The sequence below is a fragment of the Varroa jacobsoni genome, unplaced genomic scaffold (genome assembly GCF_002532875.2).
Source record: "Varroa jacobsoni isolate VJ856 unplaced genomic scaffold, vjacob_1.0 scaffold_985, whole genome shotgun sequence".
Lineage (NCBI taxonomy): Eukaryota > Metazoa > Arthropoda > Arachnida > Mesostigmata > Varroidae > Varroa > Varroa jacobsoni.
In genome coordinates this window covers 152,241-180,059 of record NW_019213887.1, presented here as the reverse complement: position 1 = coordinate 180,059, position 27,819 = coordinate 152,241, and the positions used below count along the sequence as shown (strand labels likewise).

At 45.6% G+C, this 27,819-nt stretch overlaps 1 protein-coding gene across 1 annotated transcript in view; it reads right to left on the bottom strand.

Annotated features, from left to right (window-relative positions):
- Window positions 1–27,208, bottom strand: part of LOC111265559 (nucleolysin TIAR) — a 136,447-nt gene extending 109,239 nt beyond the window's left edge. Inside the window, exon 1 of the mRNA XM_022842338.2 lies at window positions 26,386–27,208. Within this exon, the coding sequence (XP_022698073.1) occupies window positions 26,386–26,598 (213 nt within the window). The 5' untranslated portion in view covers window positions 26,599–27,208. The remainder of the gene's footprint in view (window positions 1–26,385) is intronic.
- Window positions 27,209–27,819: the final 611 nt, after the last annotated feature.

The window sequence follows — 27,819 nt, the reverse complement described above, 5'->3', positions numbered from 1 at the left end:
AATGTTTTATTCATTTTATTCATTCATGTCGTCTTGGTCGTCGTCGTCGTTCTTCGTCCTCCGATGTGGTCCCCACCAACCACCTCTCATCCATCCGTTGGGCCACTGCCCAAGAAGCGGTTGAGCGGTCGCTCTGCGTTTGCGGTTGTCGTTTTGGTCGTTGTGGCAACGTTGGAAGCGGTAGCAGCAGCAAAATCAGGGAACTCCACTCAGGGAGCGTCATCGGGATCTGAAAACCGAAAGGCGGGGCAGCGAGCGGAGTCGGGATGTCGCCTTTGTCAGTGAACGAAGAAAACCCGAAGAGCAAGACTATGCTCTCCTCTGCAGACCATAGCGGTTTCGACGAAAGCGAGGCAGACTCTTGACAATATGGTCACAGACGTCAACTGTGCAAGTCGTTGGGATTTACCGTGGGGGGGGGGGAGGCACCAGCGACCATTGCTGCTACCGGCTGCGTTCGGGATTCTTAACCGTTCGCTCCCGACGCTCATACACTTTCCTTTATCTGGCAGTGTCCCGTAACCATTCCGACGAGGCCACGACGTTTGGTGATGTCCATCCGTCCAGATTGCTTTAGTTCCTTGCAGCTTTGCCGTTTCTGTCTCAACACCGCTGCAACAAATGAGAGGTGAACGGCCTGCAGCCATGCATACAGTCCCACTTATTCCACTCCTGCGGCCACGATAGCAGCGCTTGTTCAGCTCACTGTCAACGGCCCACTTAGCCTGTCACTGGATGCGGTGGATGCGCACGACTCCCCGTCTACAGGGCCAAAACGAGCAAAAAGATCGGCGAAAAAACGTATACCTATAAGAGGTATAGAGGACTCTTATACTTGAAAACTACTATCATTTGTGACAGACGTTACTTAGACCAGTTGAAAGAACAATGAAGCTCCAGGAAAATGGCGGTAGGCCCAAAATAGTCTGACAATAACGGACCAATGACTAATATGCAAAAAAACATAGATTGATTTTATAATTGAAGGAGGAAAGGGATTAATTAACGATGTAGTGCAACTAACGGCTTAGTAAATGAAATAAAAGAGTAACGCCGAGTCACCATCACATTGTGTCGTATTGCCTTACCCACAAAAAGCGTTAATTTTCTATACTAGCGGTAACACATTTATAAAGAGTATACCATGGTGGAGAAGACGACATCCTACCATAGTGTATAGCTTAACCTATGTAAGTTCCACGAAGGCTAATTATTATGATATCTTCTTTGTTGATTGTATGTGACACCCGCAGCAGTAGAAAAACAGTCTGTGCCCCTTTAGAGCAGTGCGTGACAACCTATTAGAAAAGTGTGGTCCTTTGAACAGGCCATGGATAATCAAAGAGTCGTGACAAATTTTAAGGCTGGAGGGTGAATAGTAACACGGAACACAGCTGTACTAGGGAAGTCTTGAGTCATCCAAGTCTTAATGGGAAGCGTGCTCGAATTGTACTACATAACAAATTTCGCTATATATAGCTAATTCGCAGTGGATAACACCTGGAAAAAAATCTTTCCTGGAAGCCAAAAATGGTGCAGTTTATTTGTCCACTTACTACTTCTGTGTATTGCGTTTCTTGATCTCCAGACGTATTGATCCTGAGTACGCACAGATAAGTGCCTGCTCTGCACTAGTTAGCATACCTCATAAATATGTACATTTGATTTTCATTTGTTGCTTTCCCATGATACGTATCCTCACTCCACTCAACGGCACAATTAAGGTCTCTGTCTATCCATGTGTCTATATATTTCTTGTGTGCTTTCTTTTTTTTTTTCTGAAAAATCCACTGGACCTAACGTCAGAGGATTTCTCCTGATTAACGGTTCTGCCGTACAGACATTAATGTTATACTATATAATACGAAACGCTACTACTTACAAACTAATGCAATAGCAAAAAAATAGCAGCGGTAATACCACCAGCTGCTGCAGTGCAGAAGCGCTACCTAGAACTATCACCGCCGACCCTCTGCCAGTAAATGCAGCATGAGCACCCCCTTTCTTCCCAGTATATTAAATAATTCTTACATTGAATTAGGTGATGTTCATTAATATTTGCTGCCTCTACTTCGTCTACTGGGTCCCCAAATCCTGGCCTTCTCGTTTACAAGCCTACCTTTTCACTTCACTGTTTTCAAAGAATTTATGTCGTCAACGGAGTCATAGAGGCTGGTAGCAATAGCAGTACTATAGCTGTGTCAATAATTGTCTCAGGGCTCTCGTAGCTTTGGAGGCTGGTCCACGAAGGCGAAGTTCGTGACGTTGAAGCCACCGTTTGAGGCATCCAGTTGGCTAGTCCAACGCCTCGCTGGTTGTGGCTGACTGACTCCTCGGCTTTCTGGCTGAGTGATAAACTGATAAGTAGCGGCCAGGTCAGTAAACTGATAGGTTTTCGTTCGAGTCCACACATTTTAAGGGATTCTTCCCGGCTCAGATGCCCCTGCCTTAGCGTCACCGGTTTCTGCTGCCTGCTTCTATACACCGCTAACCTATACGTGTGTATACGCCAAGGCGGCTTAGTCGTGAATAAGGCGAGCTGTGGAAATGGCTGCTGACCGAATACTGTAATCGGGAATAGAGTGAAGAGGGTAAGAGCAAAAGGGCAATGGTTATACAGAACTTAATTGGTACCAGAAGGTGACGGTTGATAATAGCGGTTCTTTTCTCGTGATGCGAACATACCCGTGTATAAGATAAAGTTAGATAGCTGAACGAAAGGGTCACGCAAAATTACGAAGTACAGGAAGCGCTAATATCTTATTTGTGTATCACATAGACAACGGCGGCGACGGCAGCAGCAGCAATGGCTAACAGCTCGCGCGATCATTGTAGGATCGGGCTTCAGATCCTGTCGGGGATGCTAATACGCATATCGCCCCGTAAGATCTTTTCGATAACGACAACAGGCTATACGAGTGGATGTTTTCTTTACTGTACAGTATAATGCGCAATGAATGAAGGGCAAAAAACCAAGGACACCCGAGTAGTTATGCGGTGACTGCCGATTTCGAGTTTCGGTGTGTTACCTGTACAGCAGACCCTAATGATACACGCACGTGTTTCTCGACGTTTTACGAAGAGCAGCTAACGCTACAACGAATTGAAGAACCGCGCACAGAATCGGTTTGATTGGCAGGACTCGTACTACTCCTATCGCCTGTCTATGACAATTCCCATACTTGTACAACCTCTATCGCTACTATTACTACTTCTCGAATGCATCCGTAGCTTCACCACCGGCCTCATTTCTCCATCCACATAACTTCTCATTGCCTAATATATAGCAGCTATTGTAGCTCGGTTGTAGAGACAGCACTAGCACCCAACATCTTGCCAATGCCAATCTGCATTGCGAGCAGTAACGGCAACACCAGATTACGACGACAACGATGCCAAGGGCCGGATCCTGGTAATATCCTCATCGGCGAACGGAACACCAAAAATGAGTAGATATAGAAGCTAATGCCAAAGCAAGACTAGCATGCTGTCTCTGATCTATATCAGACAGGAGCTAGAAGGGTACGGTAGGCCTGTTGCCGCATGGAGTAGGGTTAACGCAGGCCGAACATCCGAGACCATGATGTCTCTTCTGCGCTCTTTCGGCTTTCGGTCACTTTTACTTACAATCATGTTTTTTTTTTCGTTTCTAAAAATGTTGGGTTTACAAACGGCACACAAAGAACTGGGCGGAGACGTAGGAGAAACAGGATGGTGGTTGGCTAGCAGATACAGGGGAATCGAAGAGCTTAAATAAAGGCCAAAGTGGGCCGACGGCTACTAGTAAGCGGGGCTAGCACAGCGAGTGAAGGGGTCCCGCCGCTAGTCGTTGGCCACTGGTCGTGTAATGAAGCCTTTGCCGAAGAGGCCTCGATTCGAGTGAAGCGAAGACGATCCAGGCAAAAACACGAAAGAACGAAGTAGGCGAACGACGGAAGATAGAAGAGAAGACAACCGAATAAGAAGGGCTGGCCGGCCTTGTGGAAGAAGCAGTAACAGATAACGGAAGAAGACGCCTATCCGGTGTCTCTCCGGAACAGCACTCCGTCGGCCATCCGACCATCACCAGCTGAAACGTCGCTGCTGTGACTACTCTATCCCCAGTGCCTCTCTGCTGCCGTTATCGCTAGGTTTCCTCTGGAACCGCACCCCGGGCAAGTCCCCGCAACTCCAGTCAACGTGCTAGCGGGCGAGCACCACGTTGCCTCTTGGATAAGACGATTAGTACCGTAAACAAAGAATTATTGTACGGCGGCTACTCTCTCGTAGACGGCCTCTGCTTTATTCGTTGAAGCCTAGATAAAACTAAATCTCGTAGGATACCGTCACAACCTTGCTATGTTGGTGGTAAAACCGGTCAGTTCCCGCTGTTGGCCACGAATACAGATATCAAGCAGCTGGATAATGTTGCAGAGGCTGGATTGCCAGCTTGCAAGACCGTTGACGACATCATCCCACGTGCAACGTCACCTGGAAAATCTTTCTCGGTAGAGCCGTGAAAAACGTAAAAGAGGAACGTTGAATGTGCAAAAAGCTACAAATGTCTGCTGTAGAGATACCTATTTTAACTCGTTTTTCGTGTTTCAATTGTATGTCGTTTAGGAGAAAGTGCGTATCAAGTACAGAAAGGCGTGTGACATAGGATGTCATGTTATAGTTCAGAAGAGCAGCTACAATGCGCATGTTTCTATTAAATTCTATAGTGTCTAAGTTTGATCTTTGTTATAAAGTTCACTGCACGCTCCGTTTGTGGATTTGGTAGGCCTACTAGATACATTGGCATGAAATGGTTCCGCGCGTGTACAATTCGTCTCCGAACTGTGCCGAAAACATGAATCTATTTAGATGTCATTCTCTTTAGAATTTCTAAATTGTTATAAGCCACTGTCACGTTGGCACAGAGAAGGCGCCATCTTGCAAAATATAGCGTTTTTCTGAGGGTCTTACCAGCGGACACGGCAGTTCTTAATAGGTTCGTTTATTTAAGTTTGGCAACAAATTGCAATTATATACTTCCCTGAATCTGAAAATAGACTACTGCTAGATAAATGTGCGCATGTATATGCTTTCTTCATATCTGCACTATTTCAATTTTCAATGCGCGCTGGCCGCGTTCTATATTGATACAACGCGATGTTGAAGATCATAAGCAACGCCTGAGAGGTATAATCATCAATCCTAGTTTTACCAGGATCATTATTGTCCTTCTGGTATCCTCAGTTGAATCACATTATCTGGGTCAGCTTCTGACCGTTTGGTGTCTTTCATAGCGACGTGCAATTAATTCAAAATCAAACCTTAGCGATACTCTGTCTGACAATGCTACCTTTCTATAAGTACTGCTAATTCCATTTTCTTTAGTACATCTTAATTTCATTAATTAGCGCTGATGTGGTTTACTTCTTCGATCTCTGCTAAATCATACGCTAATCGACTTGGCTGCCAACAAAATCGGTTTTATATAGCCTCCCCTTCCTATTTCATAGGTCGTTAGGGGCGAGGGGGTACATTACTATTTCTAGCGTGTGTGTCGCACCACCGTTCTACTATCAAGGAGCGCCTGCTACGGCAAAGGTAATACGATGGCATTAGACCAGATGTTTTCTAGTCCCCTCTTCAGTTTGCTCCCTTCATTTTTTCGTTTTTTTGTATTCTACATGCTTTTCCTCTACTTCAGTCGTTGGCGCGTCTGATGCTGCTGCTGCTGGACACACCAAAATGACTGCACTACCACTGTCGTCTGTTCGCCTCCAAAGGCATTCTTCTTTATGACATAAGCAGACCCTCTAGAATAACCCTCTCATCCCGTGGCCCCATGCCGACCTAGCCTTCCCTCACCCACCCAGTCTCTCACTCCACGGGCTTACCCCGCTAAGGCAGTGTGAGCACTACACAGGCAGACTGTTAGGTTCCCGTCTTGAACACGCTCGAAATCGTCATCTTCTGACCCAACAGGGCGTCTCCTTCCTATTCCCGTTACTCGCTCCCCACCACTACCCCCGCCACTGCCATTGCTCTGACCGCCACATTTCGCTCGCAGAGAACGCGCATTGCTGCTACTGCTGTCGCCGCCGCTTCTACGCATCCATTGAAAAATGGCCCTTGTGCCGTAAAGCCAAGCGAGCCGCATGACCCCCGTTCGCGCGAAGAGGATTCATCTTGCTGCGCGTCCGTTCGCTCTTTCATTCTCCACATAGTCGTGGGCCTCGACGTTGTCTTTTCGTTTCGTGTCGTCCTGTCCTACCAAGAAAGAAGGTCTGCCACTGCAGTGAGATCAGTCGGTAAAGAGGCAGGGCAACATTCGCGTTCCGAATGTGATGGCGGTGTCAGCAGCAGCGAAGACACTTGCCTTCGGGTTGGTTGGACTTTCGGCTTTAGGAGTTCGACTTGGCGGACTTGAGGTCTGGGCCTCCGTGGGATAGCGCAAGAGGCCAACGTCTGTGTAGCCAGTCACAGTGGCGGAAGCAGCAGAGGCAGTCGGGTATAGCGTCCGGTATAAGTGCTTACATGACGGTCTTTGATGGGAAGGCTTTTGGCTAGCTGTCGTTGCGGCAAAGCTTCGTTCAAGTAGGAACATAGCGACTACTCGCCCCAGCTAGGGGTTGAGCCGAAAGCCTAGAAAATCTAAGGCTTTGGGCAGCCCATACTCGAAAAGGGACTTAGAGAGTACGCCACCCCATGATTGTCGCAGCTTCGCCATTGATACGACAACACAACAGCGACGGCCTCTGGACCCTACGCTTCTTAAGCTCCTACGTTCCCTATTGTACCCCCGTTCTGTTAGAGGGTTATCGCTAGACACAAAAAGAGAGAAAGGAAGAGAGCCACCACGGAGTCAAACGTTCTTCAACGATTCAAAGCGATACAGTAGCCGTATGTTATAGAGTAAAGCCACTTAGCCGAGTAAAACAACGATGCGGAGTTAAGTAGATTCTCAAAGTTCCGTTTAACTTCGAACAACAAAAACTTTACAACAACTACGACTGTTATTACTAGTCGACCTATTTTCAACACACGACTATCACAGATGACCACTTTCGTATGCTAAAAAAATGTAATGCTTTCGTATGTCTACAAAAAGTTAACGAAGGCACGAATTAGATGTATAATAAAGTAAAAATCACATACAAAACATATATTCGCAAAAGGTTTCATAATACAATAGAATTAGATGTATATATACATACTGTTAAATCGTTGTCGCTCAATCAAAGTACCTAGGAGCTTGTAAGGCGATAGGATAAGCGACAGTATCGCAATTTGAAAGTGAATGCGCTGCAAAAATCACCTTTTGTATTAATGGTGCCGCATTTTCATTTTGTTTTTCTTTAATTGAGCAGTTCTTTCTGCTACCGTAAGATATGATTGCCGTTGGTGGGAGGGTAGAAAATACTCCGTGTGGCGATGGCGATGTTAATAGAGGATTTTTTCCTCATATTACAGTCATTGTCTAACAGCATTATTTTATCGGGTGTCATCCAAGCGCATCAGGCACCCGTCTCACTCAGTGCAAAATTGGCTTCGGACCTCGAATCCGACTGAATTCGATGATGGTCACGCTTCTACACTGCAGCCCGCAGATATGTGTTGAAAAAACCAACTTGATTTTGTACTCTCGATTCCTCCCCCGTAAGATCCTAGTATAAACCGACTCTCTTTGTAAATTTACACCTCGACCGCCAACTACTACTACTACTGATCAGCAGTATTTGTGTATGAACACGCTGGTATACGCTTTTCTGCATTGTTCGCCCCCGCCCAACATCAAAAAAACAATTCCAACTTCTTACCCAATTTCTAGCCCAATCCCGAGGCTGACACTTCTATGCTATTTGACTGCCTTCGAGGATAGTGTAAGAGTAGTTTTTACATGGCTGCCCAGTGGTTCCATGATTTTGGCTGGATGTGAAAATGTTCGTACTGAGGGGCAAAACAACAAGCAAGACGGAGGGCAGGCTTTGTCGGAACTGCTGGCTACGAGACGTCGGCCGGGTCTAACTACCTGGTCGCTGGACTTTTTCCTGGCTCTCCCCTGTTTGCTCGTTGTCGTCTATATATATATGTTAAGTGTCGTTCACGAATCTCAAGTGAGTCCGTTTAAACCGCTCCGTCCCGAGCTGCGCTGTCCGCTCGCTTCGCGAAGGATGCTCCGGACACCCGGATGGGTCCGCTGTTCGCCCTCGGAGTAGGGGCGGCACTAGGGGAGGCCTCCAAGGCACTCCAGCGTACGGGCAACGAAGTCAGCAGCAATGGCACCAAGCACCAAACAGCGTATATACTAAACGCCGCCAGCAAGTAATGGACAACACATCTAAGAATACTTTCCGGGCGACAGAGCACATGGCCACTCTCGAAACGCATTACGTTCCTCTCAACGATGGAAGCCCGTTTTACCCCTGAGCACTTGTCCCTTGCTTCTTTCTCAGCGGCTCTCTTCGTCCACCTGGGCTGTTCCTTAACCGATTCGTCGGTGATAGCAGCGACAATCCCGCTGTTGCCGCCATCAACGTGAATCGTCAGGAATACAGAGCAAAAAAAGAGGCGGTCTCTAATTTGACATGCTCTATATTGGCCGCTAAAACATGTCAAAGCAAAGAACATTTCGGCCTGCATTTGATAGCCAACAAGTAGACCGGCAGCTATTGTCTGACTTGGTAGTTGGCGGGTTTGCTAGTCGTGTTCGAATCCCAATGGTAATATAAAATACACGGAGTCGGCATTAAGTTGGGAGTTAGAAAGACAGGCATCGGGGTAAACCAGCATTGCTTTTAGTGTCATCTAATCGCCGACTAAATCTAAACAGACAGACAAACAGAAAGGTAAATACAGAGAGAAAAGAAGCAAAATGTATGTTATTTTTTTTTGCAGGACGCATTGGGATCAGAACAACTCCAGTCGAAAGTAGCTACACCGACAGGAACACAATGCTCGGCCGACAATTTCGGACAAATAATCGAAGGTGACGACGGTGAACAAATGCGGGTAAGGATCGCGCTAACACTAGCAAAAGAAAGAGCAGAGACGGTAGCAAGCAGATCAAAGGTAAACCTGGACGGGAGAAGGGACGTTGTAGGATAACTCAAATAAGAGCTTCGATCGAAGAAGAGTTTCAGATGATTCTACTATAAGAAAGGCTGCCTTCTTCAGAAGCCACTGCTGTATATATCGCAGTTACAGTCTACATGAGCCATGCTGCTTATACGTCTAAGTTCTTTTTTGAGGCGTTTGAGACGCCAACACAATAATGAGCTGTAGTATCATTAAATTAAGTCCATATATATCTGCGGAAAACACCTAAGCGTCGTGTAAATGTCGCCAACAGGGTCATCGCAGTCGATTGCAAAAAATTGTCCTTTACTCTAGATAGATATTACATTCTTTTTGCGTACTAGGAGGACTAACGTGGTGCCTAATATTACATCTGTTAAAAATAATAACGTATGCATATACAAATTTAAAAAATCGGATAGCCTGACGTATGCGGGTTAACAAAATAGGATCAAAAGAGCACACCGTACAACTAGACACAAGATGATGTTCCCGTTGTTAGAGTAATATCGGCATAGCTCTGAACGACGATTCTAATACCCCAGAACCACGTTTAGCACAACGTCGACGGATCGCACTAAGCGAAGCAAAGAGAATGAAAGATAACGATAATGCCGCGCGAAAGCGATGGAATCGTCCATTATCACTGTACGCATGCGCTCTTGGATGTACGCCGAATGATTCTAATTAGCTTGACATCGTGCAATGAGAACCGTCTGTTCCATAGTACCCTACTTTGCCCTATTGTTCGATAGTGTGTTTGTCGTTTTCCCGAGAAGTTCGCTTGTACTAGTCGAAAACGAGGCCTTGATAGAGGCCTTGAGCCAACCCTGGCCTTCGAGACGAACTCGCTCTTACGTCACCGCATGTAGTCTGAGGAGGCACCCCATCGTCAGCGAAGAAACGAAGGGGAATGCATTTGAGACGCATTCTAAACGCCACCAAACCGAGCCCTATTCTGATCCCGTCATGGTATTTGTAGAAATGGTACATATCCTCAATCTGCGTTTACGCTTTTTGCCCTTTCGGCTTTCTCACTTGCTTCTTTTCTCGACCGGAGGCTGCATAGGGCGAGTCGCAGAACAGAGACGTAACAGCAGGCGTTTTCTGTTCTACTCGTGCTACCCTAATGCTTTTCAACTGTCAGAGTCAGAGCAACAGGGACGCCTTTTTTCCCACTACCGCAGACTTTCCTGTTCCGCTCCAGGCTTTCAGTCAATGCCCGAACCGCTTCCCCTTTCCCCGCACAATGGCCATTGAGCAGCAAACGCGAAAAACGCATAAGATCCAGCCAAGTCAGAACAGCCGAACAAGTCTTGACCGCGACTCGCCGTTTTAAACCTAGAGCCATCTTAACAGCAACTATTGTGACGACTACTGCTGCTCGTGTTATCTCTCATTCCATGCAACCACTATTTTTCCCTTTGCTTGAACGTTCGTCTGGTCCCTCCAGCGATAGAGTACTCTGCTCCCGCTTGCTCTCGTGTGTCCGCTTGTCTCGGTGAAATTATCATTGTCACAGTTATCGTCATAATTTTGATTCTGAGTCGCCTCATCGCCTCTTTTCCGCTACAGTCTGACGCTTCTGCAACTGCCCTTGTTTGCCTGTAATTTGGCTATAAACAACCTCACTGCTACTGTTAGGATCTGCAGCAATAGCAATCAAAGATGCTTAGAAGGTAGGTGGCCTGCAGAGTAGCTGTGCTCGTCTGTCTGTCTGTTTGCCCTACCTCTGTTCTAGCTGCTAGCGGGTTGCTACAGAATCCGCTCAAAATAACAGAACACGGATGGCCGTGCTGGGCGGTAACCCGTCCCACAGTTAAATGCACCCCCACTGCGACCACCGTTACAGCCACCCATCGTTACGACAACAGTCATCGAGCCAAACGAACATCGCAGAACGATAACGATAGTAGCGAAGCTGGCAAATCTGTTCTCCTGTCGAGTTTTATCTGTGTAACACTCCTTCCCCGTTGTTCTCTTCTCGAACTTCTTTTTAATCGAACGCTTTTTTAGAAGGACGCATGACAACGGTGAGGTCGCCGAGCGACGACGAGAGTATGTTCACAAGTGGTAGCTGAGGACGCCCGTACAGCTGGAGAAGTCCCCAACGCAATCGAGTACTGCGTACTTCTGTTGCGTTGCAGCGCCCCGCTTTCTACTGTTGGTGTCGTAATGATGAAAACGGAGTTGGTTGTTGCTGGTTTCACTGTTTCCGCCTTGCCATTTGACTACTAGGTACGCCAACGCTGTGCCGTCGCCACCCTTCCGTTAATACATCCATGCTTCACCATAAAGACAAAGCTCGGGAATCGATACAAAGACATTGGCTTGCGCTCTACAGAAACATCATTCGTATTCGCGGATGTGTTGTCACATCCGTTTTCAACAATCTTCTAAGCCTTGGGCGGTTTGATCTGGCGTGACCCGTTTGACACTCAGCAACTACCCTACTGCTGGCAGCTGTCCTTGCAAGCTCTGGATTTGTTGTGAGTTCCGTTTTGCACGGACCTGCGCTAGAGTTTGGGCTAGGTTGCTTCGCAGGACTTTCAACTACCGTCAGCAGCGAGACACGATTGGCCCGTTTCGCTGCCGCTGTACCATTGCCGTGCGGAACCAACTATAGAGGCAAAAGCGCTAGGAACTCAACGGGGAACGGGAAAGACCATCTGGGAGAGGGAGGAAGTATTTTGCCAGCGTATAGACGACACTAGTGCAAAGTCTGCGTTCTGCATTCTGTTTTGCAGCAATAGTTTCGTCTTCGCTTCTATCGAGACTGTTACTGATGCTTGTATGGTAGCTGCTGTCGTTCGCTGGCTGGTCGACATCGTAGACAGATGGGAGGTTGCTTCTCACCTACGAGTTTCGTAATAGTTTGGATAAGATAGGACTTGTGGTACTGCGTTGTTGAATGCATGACACCCCGAAAGTGAGCGAGCACGGAGGTAGATGTGGACAACTAGAAGGAAACTGAGAGCGAATCTATGTTTGCGTGTCACAGAGCAATGTTGGTGGCATAGCTGGAAGGGGAGAAAGGGAGTCGAGCAGACAAACAGCTCTTCGGCGTTGACGACGGCGACGATCGTGGCGTCGTCAATACGGCGGCGTGGATGAGCGACCGACCGACCGGCAAACAAACAGACATCACAAGCTACCACCAAGAGGTAAGGCAACAGTATATATATAACATTTGCTACATACTTCAATAATACAGACACACGCAGGCACATCCGGGCACGACTATGTTCTATTCGTGAACTATACAGAAACGACGCTGTGTATACGAGGCGGAGTTCAAACTAATGTACATTAGATTTACGTTGCAACGTAACAGACATGAAGGTTGGGTTAGTGAAACCAAATAGCCGCACTAATTATCACTTTGCCTTGTGTCTGGACTAATGTCTTCAAATCACTGGCATTGTTGACCGTTATTAGTGGTAGATGCCGGTGAATTTCTCAACAAGTGTCTTCAGTAATCGTGTACTGATTCATCATAGTTAAACGTAACGATGCTCCCATTTCATGCCATCTCTGACGGTTATATTTTCATGCCATCTCTGACGGCGGAGACGAAAAAGCAGCAGTAATATAGACCAAATTGAAACAGCTGACACGAAAAGCTAATTGTGTTTACGCGATCTGATAGAAAACGGGCGTGTAGCGTGTATGTGGCAATAACTATCGATTTTCTTTAGCGAAATAATTTCATATATTTTATTATCATTCCCATCATCTCCTTCGCGCTCGCAAAGATTTACTCTCGTAAAGCATGTAATGCAGTTTTTCACGAAACCAAAACGTGCCGCTCTGATATTGCGACTTTTTACCTTACTTTAGCCATCTTGGAGACACTATAGCACCACCACTACGATAATAAGCCATAGCAGCTAAGCCCCTGTTGTAAAAGCCCCTGTAAAAAGATGTCATCGTGTAGTTGTGTTACTGTGATTCTTGGTTACTTTTATTCTTCGTTATTAAAAAAGCGACGCTTCGGTCAGTGACCGAAGACAGACCCCCCTTCTATTGTAGATATGTGCGAAAGGAAAAGCCAAATAAAACACTGTATATCGTAGATATTGCTTTTTTTAATTGTACCGTTTTTGACGTTGCTTAGGATTAGGGAACGCTCCCCACTGATGTAACCATAGGCTTATTTATTACTGTTATCGACTTCCGTCGTCACAAAGTTGAATTGGTCAACACATCTGTGTACCCCTCGTTTCCGCTGAACTTCAATAGTGGTATGATAAACTTAGCCAAGTTCAAGAATAACAAATCACCTGACCGTCCACACTGCGATAATTTGTGTTCGAAAGTAAGGAGCACTTGTCTACTGTATGAACGCTGCTATACCGACGTTGATTGAAGCGGGTGAAGTTCTAAGTATACGCAATGCAATTTTGCTTGGATTTTCGGAATCCAGCAAAAAGGCACTGGGTAGTTATCATGTAAATCGTGTTCGACTGTTCTTTATTATCAGATTCTGGGAGTACTCCGTTAGGTTACTAGACAGCGAGTAATTCTGGGTTTGCAGCTACCATTGTCCATTGCTATCGATCCACAACAGATAGGGCGATCCTGTTAGATAAAGCCACGCGTTTGAAGTTACAGACCAATTTCTTATGTACATAAATATATAGCATACATTGCTTTTCAGCTATATTGTATTGATTTAACATAAAATGCAAAAAACATAACTGGTAAATTAATTTAGTTAAATAATAGAGTTAATTTTCGTACACTTAACGCGTATTCTTCTTATACGAAGGGAACAGTACGCGCTCTTCACTCAGTCAATAAGATACTCTGTTCAGGTATCGAATGATTAAGTACGCACACATATATATATATATATCAATAAATTTGCATTTAACACACTTCCCGTCTAGTATAACCTTCGGGCTTCACCTTTTTCTCCCTGAATCTTCGCCGCTAAAATGGATTCATATTAATCTGGTTAGATTGATCAAATATTACTATTATCTGTTCCTTGATATTTATAATATTGCAATCACCATAGCGTTTGAAATTTCCGAGTAAATTATCTTTTCCCTTCGCCTTTCATATGGGTCAAGATAAATAACATGATTTTTACCGTTCCATTGCGGAAATGGCGATAATGTGTATAGGCCCACACGACAAGGATCGTCCGTAATTTGTCACTAAGCCTTGTTGCAGTCGAATATACTTGTGTGTAAAGAAACACATTACCCTCTGGTGACGGAAGCGAAGGATGTCTGTCACATGAAGTAGCCTTATAAATAGTGATTAATACATATATTATTGGATATGAAGCATATTTTTCAACGTAAGTCGCACGCTACGCTAGCCTATCCTATCCTATTCATGGTTTTTGTACAGCCGAATCGTATGGGACGCCACCATAACAAGGTGACAAGAAGGCAACCTGCCATCATTGGTCGTCATTTTTTCCGGAGAGTAAACGGGGAAAAGGAGGTGACGGGAGGGATAGGAGCGGCAAGGTTGACGGGCGCTAATAACGCTGAACGCTGTCATTACGGCAACTTAAATCATTGAACTTATTTTCCACCGAACTTTTTTTCGACGGTACTGACAAGAACACCCGCCTTAGCCTGGTGTGCCATCTGCCTTTTGCAATCTGTTTGTCGGCAGTCTTCGAAGCACCATTGTTGGTGTACCTTTTCCCATGCTGCTGTTGCCACCGTGGCTTCCTGGCGATTTGCTTTGCAACATCTGGCCTAAAAAATTTATAGTAACACTAACGATCACGAATCGTCCTGCTATCAGTCATACCAGCAAGACTAGCCATGTCTGCATTGCAAATACATTGTACGTGTACTACATCTGCCTTTATCTACGTCTAGCAATTATTTACTGAAACATTAACATAACAGCGAGCGCACGCGATATGCCGACATTTTTTCCGGAGTAGTTTTTGAGGGTTCTGTGTAGGCTCGCCTTTATTGGATACATATCATCAGTATTTATGTCGACGTTCTTTTACGCATTCTATCAACATGTACTTAGTATGGATAAAAAGCACGAGTTCTATAGAAACGTTTGGGGGACAAAAAGGCTTGTACTATTCTACTTGTACATACGTGTATTTTTCATGCGCGCTTAAAAAAACAAGCTAATGTATTTGTAAATGAGTGAGTACCGGCATCTAAATGATCTAATGGTTATTATTTGTGGACGCTTAGAGGAAGGAACATATTTGCAAGGTAAAATGAACTTTGGCCAAGATATGTCCGACTCAGCCGGATTAGGACGTTTCAACGATTTGGAAAGTTTGCAGGATACACTCAGTTAGACACAGGATCAAGTGTAACACATTTTCGTTAGCTCACATTTTTTACGTACCACCATTCGAGCATGAAACAAAACATTCATTTCTAAGCAACCTATCCTATAAATCCAACTCATGGTCCCATTTAGCATGCCCCAAATACGCGCAGGCTCTTCCCTGAAAGATAGTTAGTCTAGGCTTGGATTTACTATTCGTACATGTAACGGGCGTAGACAAATTTATTCACAGATAGGAGGATGTCATTTAACATTTACCAAAGTAGCATGCTATATCTAGCTGATTCTAATATACGTGTAACACATTTGTATTGAAGGCATCCTAATAGAATCCTGAAGACGATGTTATAGCGTTCGTATATAGCTAAATTGCAACAATGTCTACGGTAGTCATTCAAATGGCTTCATTGATAACATCATGAAAGGCAGGACGGAAATCTTTCGTATTAACTGTGATGATTTGGTGGTAACCGTCATGAATAGGATGAGGAACGCCTAATCTACTGGCAGCAAATTAGCCAATTATAGGCAGAGTAGGACATTAAGGGGCATCTCACTGCTGTGCAGGCGATGCACCGCAAGCATGCTATGCCTAACATAAACACTAGCCAACACGAAGAGGCAGACGTCTCGCTCGGACTTGGAAATCTTGTGAGTCAAGGGGACCGGGTATATTTGTGACTTCGTGACACGAAACTTATATAGCCCCCTTAGCTCACTGTCTTATATACTAGCTACATCCTATATTGATAGCGGTCACATAACAACAATTTATCACGACCCAATGGACGTGAGCGTCAAATTCTTTTGCTGGGAAAAGAAGAAGCAGAGAAATGAAACTAGAGAGGCAGAAATACTGCTCTATCGCCGGTACGAGACAACAGCTGGAAACAGAACGAACATGCTGGCTAAAGCGTCGCATCGAATCAAAATAGACCAGTCGAAGCCTTCAAGCCTTTCTGGACACTCGGGAACAAGTTGACTGCTAAAAAGCGGGCACCGCTACATCACGCTAGTGAACCAACTATAGGAGCAGCCGGTGAGGAATATCATGAATACGATAGCAGATATGTGGCAGCGTTCAAATTAAGGTCTGCATTTTTGCATGCTTCCATTTATTGCCTTACGAAGCGACAAGCAACAACATTCATCGGATATCATGATAGTTTCGCATGCTGTGACCGACCGAACATTAAGGGATCGTCGGCATGGAACTGCAACGGCAACAACGTCCCGCTGTTTTCTAGCAAAGCACCTCAAAGGGAGGCCGCTTCCCCTGTCCCCTTCATTTCCCATTTCCGCCTCTGCTATTGCCACTTAGTCAGTTCACGCAGAATCCATCCGCGACGGCACGAACAGATCGCAGTAGGATCGTGTCCTACTACTTATAGGCAAGTCGCTGTCAGCCTATCGGCGTGTCCGCCGAGAAGCCAAGTGTCCTGGAAAAAATCGATACTGTCACATCCACGAGAAGTCGTCGTCCAAGAACACCAAGATTCGTCTTTCCTTCCTTCGGCTGCTCGTTCGAATCGCCCGTTGGGATCCCTGTTGACTTTTCGAATAGCTTTGTTGTCACTGTCCCGTGGCGAACGGTATCAACAGATACAGAATAAGCTAACAAGTACATCGTTACCGTGCGGCAGATTACTAGACCAAGCTTATATTGTATTATATCTCCATGACGACCGATACGAGTATTACGGCTGGTTCCGCCAACATATGAAAACGCAACTGTGGATTGCAATATGCCAACCGCTGCCGCCAGCATCAACTAAAGCGATAAATATGATTCGTCTTTGGCGTTTCGTATCCACGTCAAATATGTGTATTCCAGGCTAGGGGTCAAGGCCGGTTTTCACTAGTCGGCATACTCCTGCCGAGACTAAGGCTCTTGCCGACTGACCACGGGTAACAGATAAATGCGCGCCGTCCTGTTTTGTTAGGCGCGCTATATTTTCGCTTGTCGCGGCAGCTGATTCGTCGAACGCGCAAGCGGTATCCGAGGCCGGCCAGGGTTACCTTTAATCAGTCACGGGCAGTCGCGGAGACAAACGACGCAATGCCAAGCATCCGACGAGTGCTGGTTGTTATACGTTATCTAGAACCCCTTCTTACCGCTTTTTTTCTAGTATTATTTTGTGCATTTGTCCAACCCGGAGCTTCCGTGCGGAGAACACAGTAGGTAATAATAACAATGCAATCGAAAATGGGGTCCGCTATTAAGAAAGCGGACACCAACGACACGAGGTAAAATGAGGTAAACTGTTATGTAAACGGTTGAATCTCTATCATGAATTCACAGCTGTACGAGTCTTACAAAGGCAGATATTTATAGCGCGTTGCCCATATTTCTTTCACGTTAGAATACGAAAAACACATAGGCATAGATTTATACGTATGAATATTTTTGTCTTTTTTGCATATGGTGGCGATGATGGCCTGCGCGCTCTTTGTCTGAACGCGTGAAATACAACCCCTACAACAAATGGCAGCATAGCATCTATAAAAATGGCCTTATGGACGTGACTTGCCCTTGAAAACGAAGCAGCTGGCCGAGATAGTCAGATGACGACAGCCATATTTAGCTCAAATACTGACCAAATCGAACAGAAATGATGAATTATCAATCTCATGTATTTCATACTTTACCTTGATGAGCACCTTTTGCTTTGCTTAATGTGTGCAGGGTCCGGATCTACAAATTTAAATATACAGACGCAGTGCTTTAACCGACCTGTTGCTTTGTTCCACACATTTGACTCTCTCTAGGATCGCAAACACTATTGACGTTTCTTAACTACTGGTAATATCACAAATAAAACAGGGACTCTGGTCCACGTTTTTTTTTTAGGTACCAATACGAATGCATGCCCGCTATAACGAACAACTCGCTAAAACGTGTTCCAATATATCCCTGCCACGTGATGATGAATAAAGTGTTGAAGAGTAGATCTTCCTATGCCAAAAAGCATAAACATTTAAAAGTGGATGATCGTTTACCTAGAATATAAACAGTTTTAGGAAGAATGGTTTCGTTTTTTGTTTGTTTGTTTGTTTGGGGGGGGGGGGAAGATCCGCCCGTGAATGCTCCATAAAAGGATCATGCCAAAATAACAATGGGCCATTTTCCCGCCAGTAGATGGCAATAAAGCAAATACGCATGGACACCAGATGCAGATCGGGCTCACGTTAATGTAAATAACTTCAAAAACATTGAAGGAAATGAATTTTAAAGCTACAAATTCCGATTCTCAGAAATGACTTTTCTTTTTTGTTCACCAGACCAGCAAACACAATAAACATCGTACATGTTGAAAACACTGTTCACTCTTCATTAGCAACTTGAACATCTGCCCCGTGGAGCTACGGGAATACACACTCGGGCGCCTAACGTTTTAAAACTACCGTTCGCGGGTCTCGAGGACGCATACTTTCTAGCTCACCAAAATGTCCATAGCAGTTTTCCCACCATTGGTAGGACGCATCGATCACTTTTAAGACGTCCTTCCACTTCGCAACGGTTAAATTGGATCATGGAATTGACAATCGACTCTCTCTAGCATACAAATACATATGAATCTCCAGGGCACGGACAACCTGTGATCGTAGGCACATTTTTATGTGTGTAGTATAGCAGCCGAAATCGTCTACGAATTACAATCCCTTATGTATATCTATGCTTTCGTCAAATCGCGGAAATTACTGGGCGAAGGGCTTTTCGAGAAGCGTGTTCCTCAATTAACGCAACGATGGCGCACACAAATCCTAGTCATACGGTTCTTTTTTAGTTGTCACTTTCACGCCGTGACTAATCCACATCCTACAGAGCGTTTCTGCCGCCTGCGTACGCACTCGAACTGAATAAGAGATTATGGAGATTAGGCCGGTTTTTCTATCTCGCCTCGCTTTTCCCGCCAAACATTTTCAAGTTTAACCCTAAGGCCCTCGGCCATATTAATCAAATGGTTTACTTTTACCCGCACGACGAAGATCCTTTACAAAATGGACGCATTCGATGAATTTTGTCCAGTTGTTCCCGGCGTCTCTTACCAGGCTAATCTAGGCTAATGCTAAACGCAGAGATATGCGTTTATGTATTTGCTCACGGTACGTCACATATTTACACGTTGATTTGCCCAAATAGCGCGCGACATTCGCTGTTTCGACAGGTCTCTCTGTATATATTCTACGAAAACAGATCTTCTTTATAGGCACTTTTTTATAACTGCTAAAAAGCTCCCAGTTATATACCGACAGACTTCAAGCATTGGTAAAAGAAAGCAAGGAAAAATCGTTCTCGAAGCAATCAACAGTTGTTTACTGTTTCCTTGCTTTAGCACTTGGTAACTCCACGCAAATTGCAGGGCCTTTTTATCGCTCAGCGTTTACCGTACTACGTTTCATAAGGAAAAACCGTGGCTCACAGTGTTTACATTAGTGTATCAAGAAGGAGAGCGCTCCTTATTGTTTCTCTACTTTTTGTTTAGTGTATCTTTTCCGGTCGCCTGAAGCCAACAATGACAAAGTCAATAGGTTTCATTCTGATCCTCATCTTTTTGCCTTTCGACCTCTTTCCCCTTTTTGTTGTTACGCGTCCCCACTCTTATTCGTTGCTGTTCTGGTCGCCATTCATCACTGAGTGCACGCTGGAAAAATTCAGCTTCGTCGTCGTTGTCGTCGCATTGTTACAAATGGGCGGACAAAAATCCAACTGCCTATCAGTGTACAGCTGCCAAGCCAGCTGAAACCTAATAACGTAACCGCGCGTACTAATCTTGACGTCTATCAGCGATTCTAGCCTCTCTTAGGAGACGTCGGTTACTCGTAGCACTACGAATAAAAACTGGCTCAGCACCGTGGTACGTCGGGGTACTGCAGCTGTTCTTGTTCTCCCGCTAATGCCATCGATATTATGGAGTTGCGCGGTAGTCAGCAGTTCTATGTAGGCAAGGCATTGGGCGTTACAGTACCTAAACGGCCAACGACCATCGTGTTGGCACCAGACAAGCTTGGTCGTTGCAGTTTGCTCGTCCAACTTGCCCTTCGTTTGCTGTTACTCTGTCGCAATATTGGCTTTAGTCTGTCCTTGTTGTCGTTAAATATTCACGGTGAGCTGCTGGTAGCGTTCCTGCAACTCGTCGGAAGACAATGCGAACTAGGCAGAATCTTGGAGAGGAATGGCAGAAACGATGGCTATCCACTTTCTATCGTCCGCCAACGTATCTTCCTTTTTCAAATCCTCAGCTATCAGCATCCCTAACATTGGCCGTCGTCTTTTCATTGCCTCCTCGCCTCCACCTTTAAGAGATATCTTTTTCTCTCTCTCTCTCTCTCTCTCTCTCTCTCTCTCTTTCTCTCTCTACGTCTCCCGTAGAGCATAACGAACAAGTCGACGCCTCGCTTAGTCTGTGGGGTATGACGCAGGGTGAGGCAGAATGGCCGCTACCGCGGCTATGCCTAAGAGGCTCAAAGACGGGGCGTACGGTGCAGCGACGTTTCTTCCAAAGTATTCGCACATCCCGCTGCTGCAAGCGCGGTTGCTATATACTTTCTAAAACCACCGCTGACGCCAGTCTAATAAAATCTCTAAATCTATTCTGTGCTGAGGTGGCTCCACCTCACCCGTAACGCCGTACCCCAAATAGAGTTGTGGCGTTTCCAACTACCCCCGGGAGTTCTCAGCCACCGCACATCAAAGCTATAGCATAAGGCTTATCGAGACAGGGCACGGCGAGCTCATCTCTCGCTTCGTATCTATTGCCAGTGTTCGCAGAGCGAACAGGCACGCGTTAACGGGTGCAAGACAAATGCGGCAGCGGTGGAGGTGGCTTTCGAATCTAAGAATACTACAAATAACTCTATATAGCTCTGCTTTGTGGGGCAATGGAGAAAAGCGATTGTTGCTAGAAACGTCATACTTAACCCGTCCAGTTTGCCTCCGGGAATCCGGCTCTCTGATCTGATTAATCGCAGCGGGGTATTATGTGAAGTGAACTAACTCACTCTTTCGTAACTGACAAGATGTAATATAGGAGATGGCAAATACTCTGGCAGTTCTCATAGCGTTACATGAATAGTCGTACGGGCTCTCGTACGGGAAGCTTCCCTCGATTGTAAGATGAATAGAGGTGCAATACTGAACCAATGACTCCAACGAGGAATACCATGTAGAGTTAACGTGCATCGTCACGCATGATCGACTGTGGCTCAAAAGGGCGCGTATGAAACGTTGTCTGTATGTTTTTGTAAATGCGTTACAAGTTAAGGAAATTGGCAGAATAGAGTAGGGCTCATTTGACTTTTTTTTTTTTTTAGCCATTTTGATCGCAACATACCTGCGATTGCTTTATCGAGTTGAGCAGTTCGCCAATATATAAACGTTATTGAGGATTTCGAAGGACTACGTTCTGTAAAATACGGTTGAATCAGTGGAAGTTCAGCTGTTTCCTGAGCACATTTCCTAGACACCGATCTCATAATTTAGCGGTAATCACGCCAAGATGAAAAACTTCTGCACAAAGGATCAATGGTTATCGCTGGTAACTAAAATCATAACGACTGATCTTATTTATTAATTAACAGCCATCAACACTTCACATAGCCTCGGACTCAGATGATATAATATATAGGGTCGATCCGTATCGTACAAGATCTTTTTATGTTCATGATATTCAATGTTCGAATAATAAAGGGAATAAAAATTGTCACGTAAGAGTGTCTATATTTTATACAGTTGGGAACGCGATAATAGTAGCGCATTGTCCATACATTAAGTTGAAGAGTGCCTTTAACAAAACAATAGCTATAATATTTATATATAAATCATTAATAAATTTACCACATGGTCATTTTTTAAGTTCTATATTTTTCGTCGATAGTCTAGTACATCACTCCATCATAAAATCCAAAATAAAGAAATCATAAAATAAATATCTACTAACATGCAACTTGTACACTCATAACGGCAATGTTGTCTGCTTACATACATTACAAGCTGGAAATGGCGCCATAATTTGAATCACGTTCCGGAACATCGCTTCCCGTTAATTAGTGAGTCCTGAATTTAGATATCAAAACGTACCCGTTTCCACTTGAGGGTCTTATCCGTTATTAGCAAACACCATACTCTTTTCTCATAGGTCTCTGCAACGCACCGACGCCTCTGAATCCCACCGTTCTATATTGATTTCGCGTGAATACATAGATAATTTATACGCTTTTTCTACAATGCACATACCCGTTTCTTGTATTCGTTTAGCAATGAACAAAGTTAATCGAATGTGTGAACGTTCAAGGCGTTCTGACCAACGGGCATCGATTTCCTTTGTTCAAATCGTATTCGTATGCACGTGGACGAGCATTAGTTCGCTCGTATCAGTGACCTTTTTCTGCCTGCCTCAGTTGAATTGTTTTTAATCATGAATTGAAGCACATCAAACAACTTGTTATCAATGGCACAGAATAAAGGGGTCGGTCCTATTGCAGTCGGTATCGTACCTAGTCATTTAGTCCGCCGCCTTTCAGCCGAGCGGCCCGCCTGGCAGTCGGGTCAGTTAGACGCTTGGTTGCATGGCAAGACAATAGAAAAAAGAAAGGAGATGAAAACAGGAGATGGCCATTCTGTTCCTTCGTTGGTTCAGGCGCGTTCAGAGCCGTTTGCCGTCGGAACGGCCCTTCGTATCCAGCCTGTTACGCCGGAAGCAACAACCGCCCACTTGAAAGACAATCAAACAGTTTTCCCATATCGGTCAAGCCTGGGCGGAAATGTCCTGTGGTGCTATTTGCATAGGGCCAGCAGAAACGTGTGGAGCCGTCTGAAGAGACAGGCAGCGATCGACGGTGGATCAGCGGTGGGGTGCGACCAGGACGAGCGAGCTGGTTTCCGTTTCCCTTCGGTCGGATAAACAGAAGACGGTTTGGGTCGGGCAGTCTACTGGCTGGCTAGCCGTACTAGGTCGGGGTCATTGTTTATTGCATGGCGACTGCTGGTGTGTATCATATTGTTGTTGTTGTTGTTGTTGTTGCTGCTGCTGCTGCTGTTATCAGTGTTGTAACGAGAGGGAAATTGTACGGAGTGAAAAGACAGTCCACTGAGGTTTGTCTGTGGATCGATGCAGATTGCCCCCGACTTCGAGTTGTATACGGCTGCCTGATAAAATGAATGCAGAGAATTATAGAGCGAAAATGAAGTATCGGTTGACTACTATCACCGTGTTCATTAGTCGCCGTCCTGATAATCACAGAAGGTTCCCGTATAAATGACACGAATGAAAATATTTGCTACCATAGTATGAAACCAAAAAGGCAGGTTTCCGTTCACTTTTATCCCACTCGAAAAGCACACATGTTGGCAAGGTTCACCATAGGACAACTAAATTCCTTCCCCGTTGACCATACGAAGACGTGCACAGACACACACACAGTTGTTACGTCGCTCGGCTACGTCGACAACGACATTTGCGTGCGATATATATCAGGTAGTTACTGCCTAGCTCCATTCGTAGCGTACTGTTCAACCGGTATAAACAGGTCGACGCTTTTGTTTGGAGAAAAACTGTCGCATTCCCGTGGTGTTCAGTTAAACGAAGTTTTAATTTGCAGTTAAGAGCTTCTTCGTATCAAACAGACGGCCATCTTTTCCCTCTATGACTCCGTTAAGGTTAATCAACGTCAGCAACACTGACGACAAGTTCCTAGAGTAGAGACTAGATTCGTGCGCCATGGTATCGTACGCCGTATCAACACTATGTAGTGTCAGCAGTCGTTTAGGCGCCAACAATTACTGTAATAGGGTTTAGTAAAGCAGTCGATTGAATTGAATGTTTATAGTGCATACACACTGGTCTCTGTCAGTGCACTATGGAATAGGTGAAAAGACACACCATACTTTAGCTAGCCGAACGTGTTTACGTTTTTAAGGTCTTTCATGGCTGCTATCGTCGTTGTAGCCATTGCGGATCGGAATGATGATAAACACGAGAAGAAACGTTCCCTTTGATGCATAATCAGGTAAGTGGACGACCCCGGATCGCATAGCAGTTCTATGTTGGCTGTTCCGTAAGCGCAACTGCTGTACACGTGTAGCACTTCTGGAGCCGATGGAGTACGATTTGTTCTATTTTCGTGCTGTATTATCTAATTTAGAATAACGTACATAGCCTGAAAGTAATGCAGCATTTTAGCGTAAGCTTTGCTTAAGTTTTGAAGTACAGCTGAATTGTTTACGATCTTACACATGCAGCTGACGTCTTTACACGCGAACGGGGTCTGCATCATTACTTCGAACTTCTTCATGTCTTGTTCATGTATGCTTTCGATCAACTTGTTGTATTATCGAAGGCTCTGAACGTCGAACAGACTCGAACGTTTCCGATCGTGCTGTATGAGTTTATTTCAAATGGATTTACTTTTCAATGCAGTTGTCTCGACGTTTCGGCACATACCTCTACGTTCTAGATAATCCTAAAGCGTTCAAAAGTTAACTAAAAGAAGTTAACTTGACAAAAGCTCTTCACATCGAACCCAACAGTTGTCCCTTTTTCATTTCTGTTCTGTTTTCCCTCACGTGTAGTTGTCACAGTCAAGCAAACAGCTTTCATCACCGACGCTCTTTTTGCATTCTATTGCTGGGTTCACACGCTGTGGCTAGCCAGTGAACAACGCAACCCTTTGCTTTAATAGGGCTATTCCATTCGTACTTTCCAATTTGACAGTCTGTCTGTCTCCTCTTACGCCCTTCTGCCATCCCAACGCAGCGGACAGAAGAGCAATGTAATGAACGCTATGGACTCTCCCAGAGCTCGCACCTTCACCTGCGAGCGCCATTTCTTTCTGTCCATCTTTTCTCCTCTGCATCGACCGTCAGACGCCGCTCGACGCCGTCGATGTTGGCGCATGGCCCAATTGGCTTTTTGCTTTTCCGCGTTGTCTTCGATGTCACGGTTTGTACTCTCTTTATTCCCTTCGATCTTTTTTTCGAATCTTCTTTTTTCCTTAGCTCTGGGTCTATGGGTGGTGGCCGCGGCTTACAGTAACAGCGTTCTGTGTATTTAACGATAGATCAGGCTGCAGTTCGTATTTATGCCCGTCGTATTGCTGCCATTCGTTTCGAATCTTTCTTCCTCTCTTACACGTGGGCTTTCTTCTCTTTCGCGGGACGAAATAAAATCTGACTTCGTAATGGATAAAAATGTGTATGCTGTTGTTGATGGAGCTGCATGGAACGACAGATCTCGGCCGGCAAAGCGCACGTCGGGCGGACTAGGCTTTGCGTTGAACGTAGACGCAACATAGCGCGTCGGCGTTGCTTGTGAAAAGCAGCTCGTACCATTCATTGTATTCTTTCGGGGACGCGGCGATGCGGGGCAAGACATAGTCCGCCGCCATAGATATAAACACGAGTTCTGACATATCTAGCTGCCGCCACTGGCTACCGGCCATGGCGACTGATGCGGTTCGCTGTATTTAGCTGGGGGCTGGGGGAAATCGGGCGAAGGTGCGGGGACGAGGGAAGGACTCGCGATGCATCGCATGAATGAGAGCAACGTGCGGCGTGGAAGTAATCAGCTTATTGGCGTTGGCACAGCACAGTTACTAACTACGACTGCTGAAGCCTACTGGGGACAGCCGCCATTGGCTGCTACCACCGCCATGATGAAAAACGTGCATGAAGCAGTCGCAACAAACGGAAACGCGAACGCAAACGCAAACGGCGAGAGAAGTATAAAAGAGACGAAGTGTTTAAAGTGAAACTGAACGGCGCCATATAGACATGTTAAACTTGCACTTTCTGAACATACTGTTGGCGCACATGTATTGCATATGCACATTTACTGTGGGTTGTGGACGTTTGACGCCATCTATCTTCCTCGAGTGTTCATGTGCGGAATACGCGCGTTTGTTTGTATACCTGTGTTTCTGTGTGTCTGTACGTAAGTTTGCTCTGTATGCTGAAACCGTCTCAAAGCCATCGCCCTCATCATCACCCATCCCCACTGTATTATCAGCACAGTCACCATTAACCTCACCATTGCATAATCCACCTACCTGTAAAAGGGGCACGATTTCAGTTGGAGCCGGTGCGATGGCCAGCGCTGATATTCCGTTGGGCTGCGAGCTGCGCAACGCGGCTGTCAGAGCTGCCGCCTGCGAGAGATGCGGCGTTGAGGCAGCCCCTGGCAGGCCGAGGTGTAGTCCGAGCGGATTCATGACGGCGGCGGCTCCGTTGACGAACATCTCGCCGCTCGAAGATAGTATCATCTACTTCACACACTCACTCGATGTAAAAACACGATTTGAGCTCGCTGATGGCTGCTGCCACTTCAGCAACGAGGCTTTTCGGTATTGTAGCTCTCACTGTTGGTCCTTGTGCCGCTGCTGCTATTACTCGAATTTCGTGATGATGATGGTGATGATGATGATGATGATGATGATATAACAGCACAGAAGCGAGGCAACTTCGAGCCAACAGGACGTTCCTCAGACGAAGATCCCAGTAAAAGAATTCGGGTAGCTGTTAACAAAGCGAACTGGTTGGATCTTCACTATGCCGATATTGATCGATCTGTTTCACTGTATACGAACAGCTGGTCGACTGGGCGTTAGCGTACGTAAGACTGTCCGTTTGAATAAAAAGAGGCAATTTTTATAGTTGTTGTAGGAAAGCACTAGGTTGACTTTTTCTTCGCAATGCAGTCGACGATCGTATACGTCAGATGCTGAAAACAGCCCACAACGCCGTGGCGCGCTCCCTGTAATCTGTGGTTTTTGAATCTACCGGCAGCTACAGGTTGTCCAGCTGACGGCAGTTGCGTTTGTTCAACGAAACGAAGTCGATAATAATTTTATGTGTAACACCTACTTGTAATTGTGGTTAGCATGAGATAAACGCACGATAAACGTGCAGCAACAATCGAATGGCGAAAGCGGTAGCAACAGCAGCAGCGGTGGACAGACTACTCGATTTCAATCTACGCGTTGAACCGGATTAGCGGGTACAGGCTGAACCTTGTAGAAGAGTTTTTGGTGACGGCGTTGTTTTTCAATACGGATTGATGAAAAGTAGCGATCAGCAGTCGTCGAATGGCGGCATTCGAAGCACTCGATAAGGGAAAAGCTTGGTAATGATTGGTGCTGACGTTTGATGACTTCCTGTTTCGTGTGTGGCCGAAACGAAGACAATATTAGATACGGCACACACAGATGGATAGGCAGGTAAATTTGATGATGGGACGAATTGACACTGCGTCGTAGCCGCACAGCAAGAACAAGTTACTCTGGATGCACCTGCACAACGTATTTGATAGAGTGGCACACAAACAACAATTGATAAAGCGAACTCTGATCTTTCGGAGGGCACGAGATCACCAGCACGAGAGATAACTGTAAGCAAGTCGGTCGATCGCTGATGGCGAATTATAGAAGGGGGTAGAGCTGTTACTGTGCGATAGCGGTTGGGCGCTGGGGCGAGAGCTGATTATC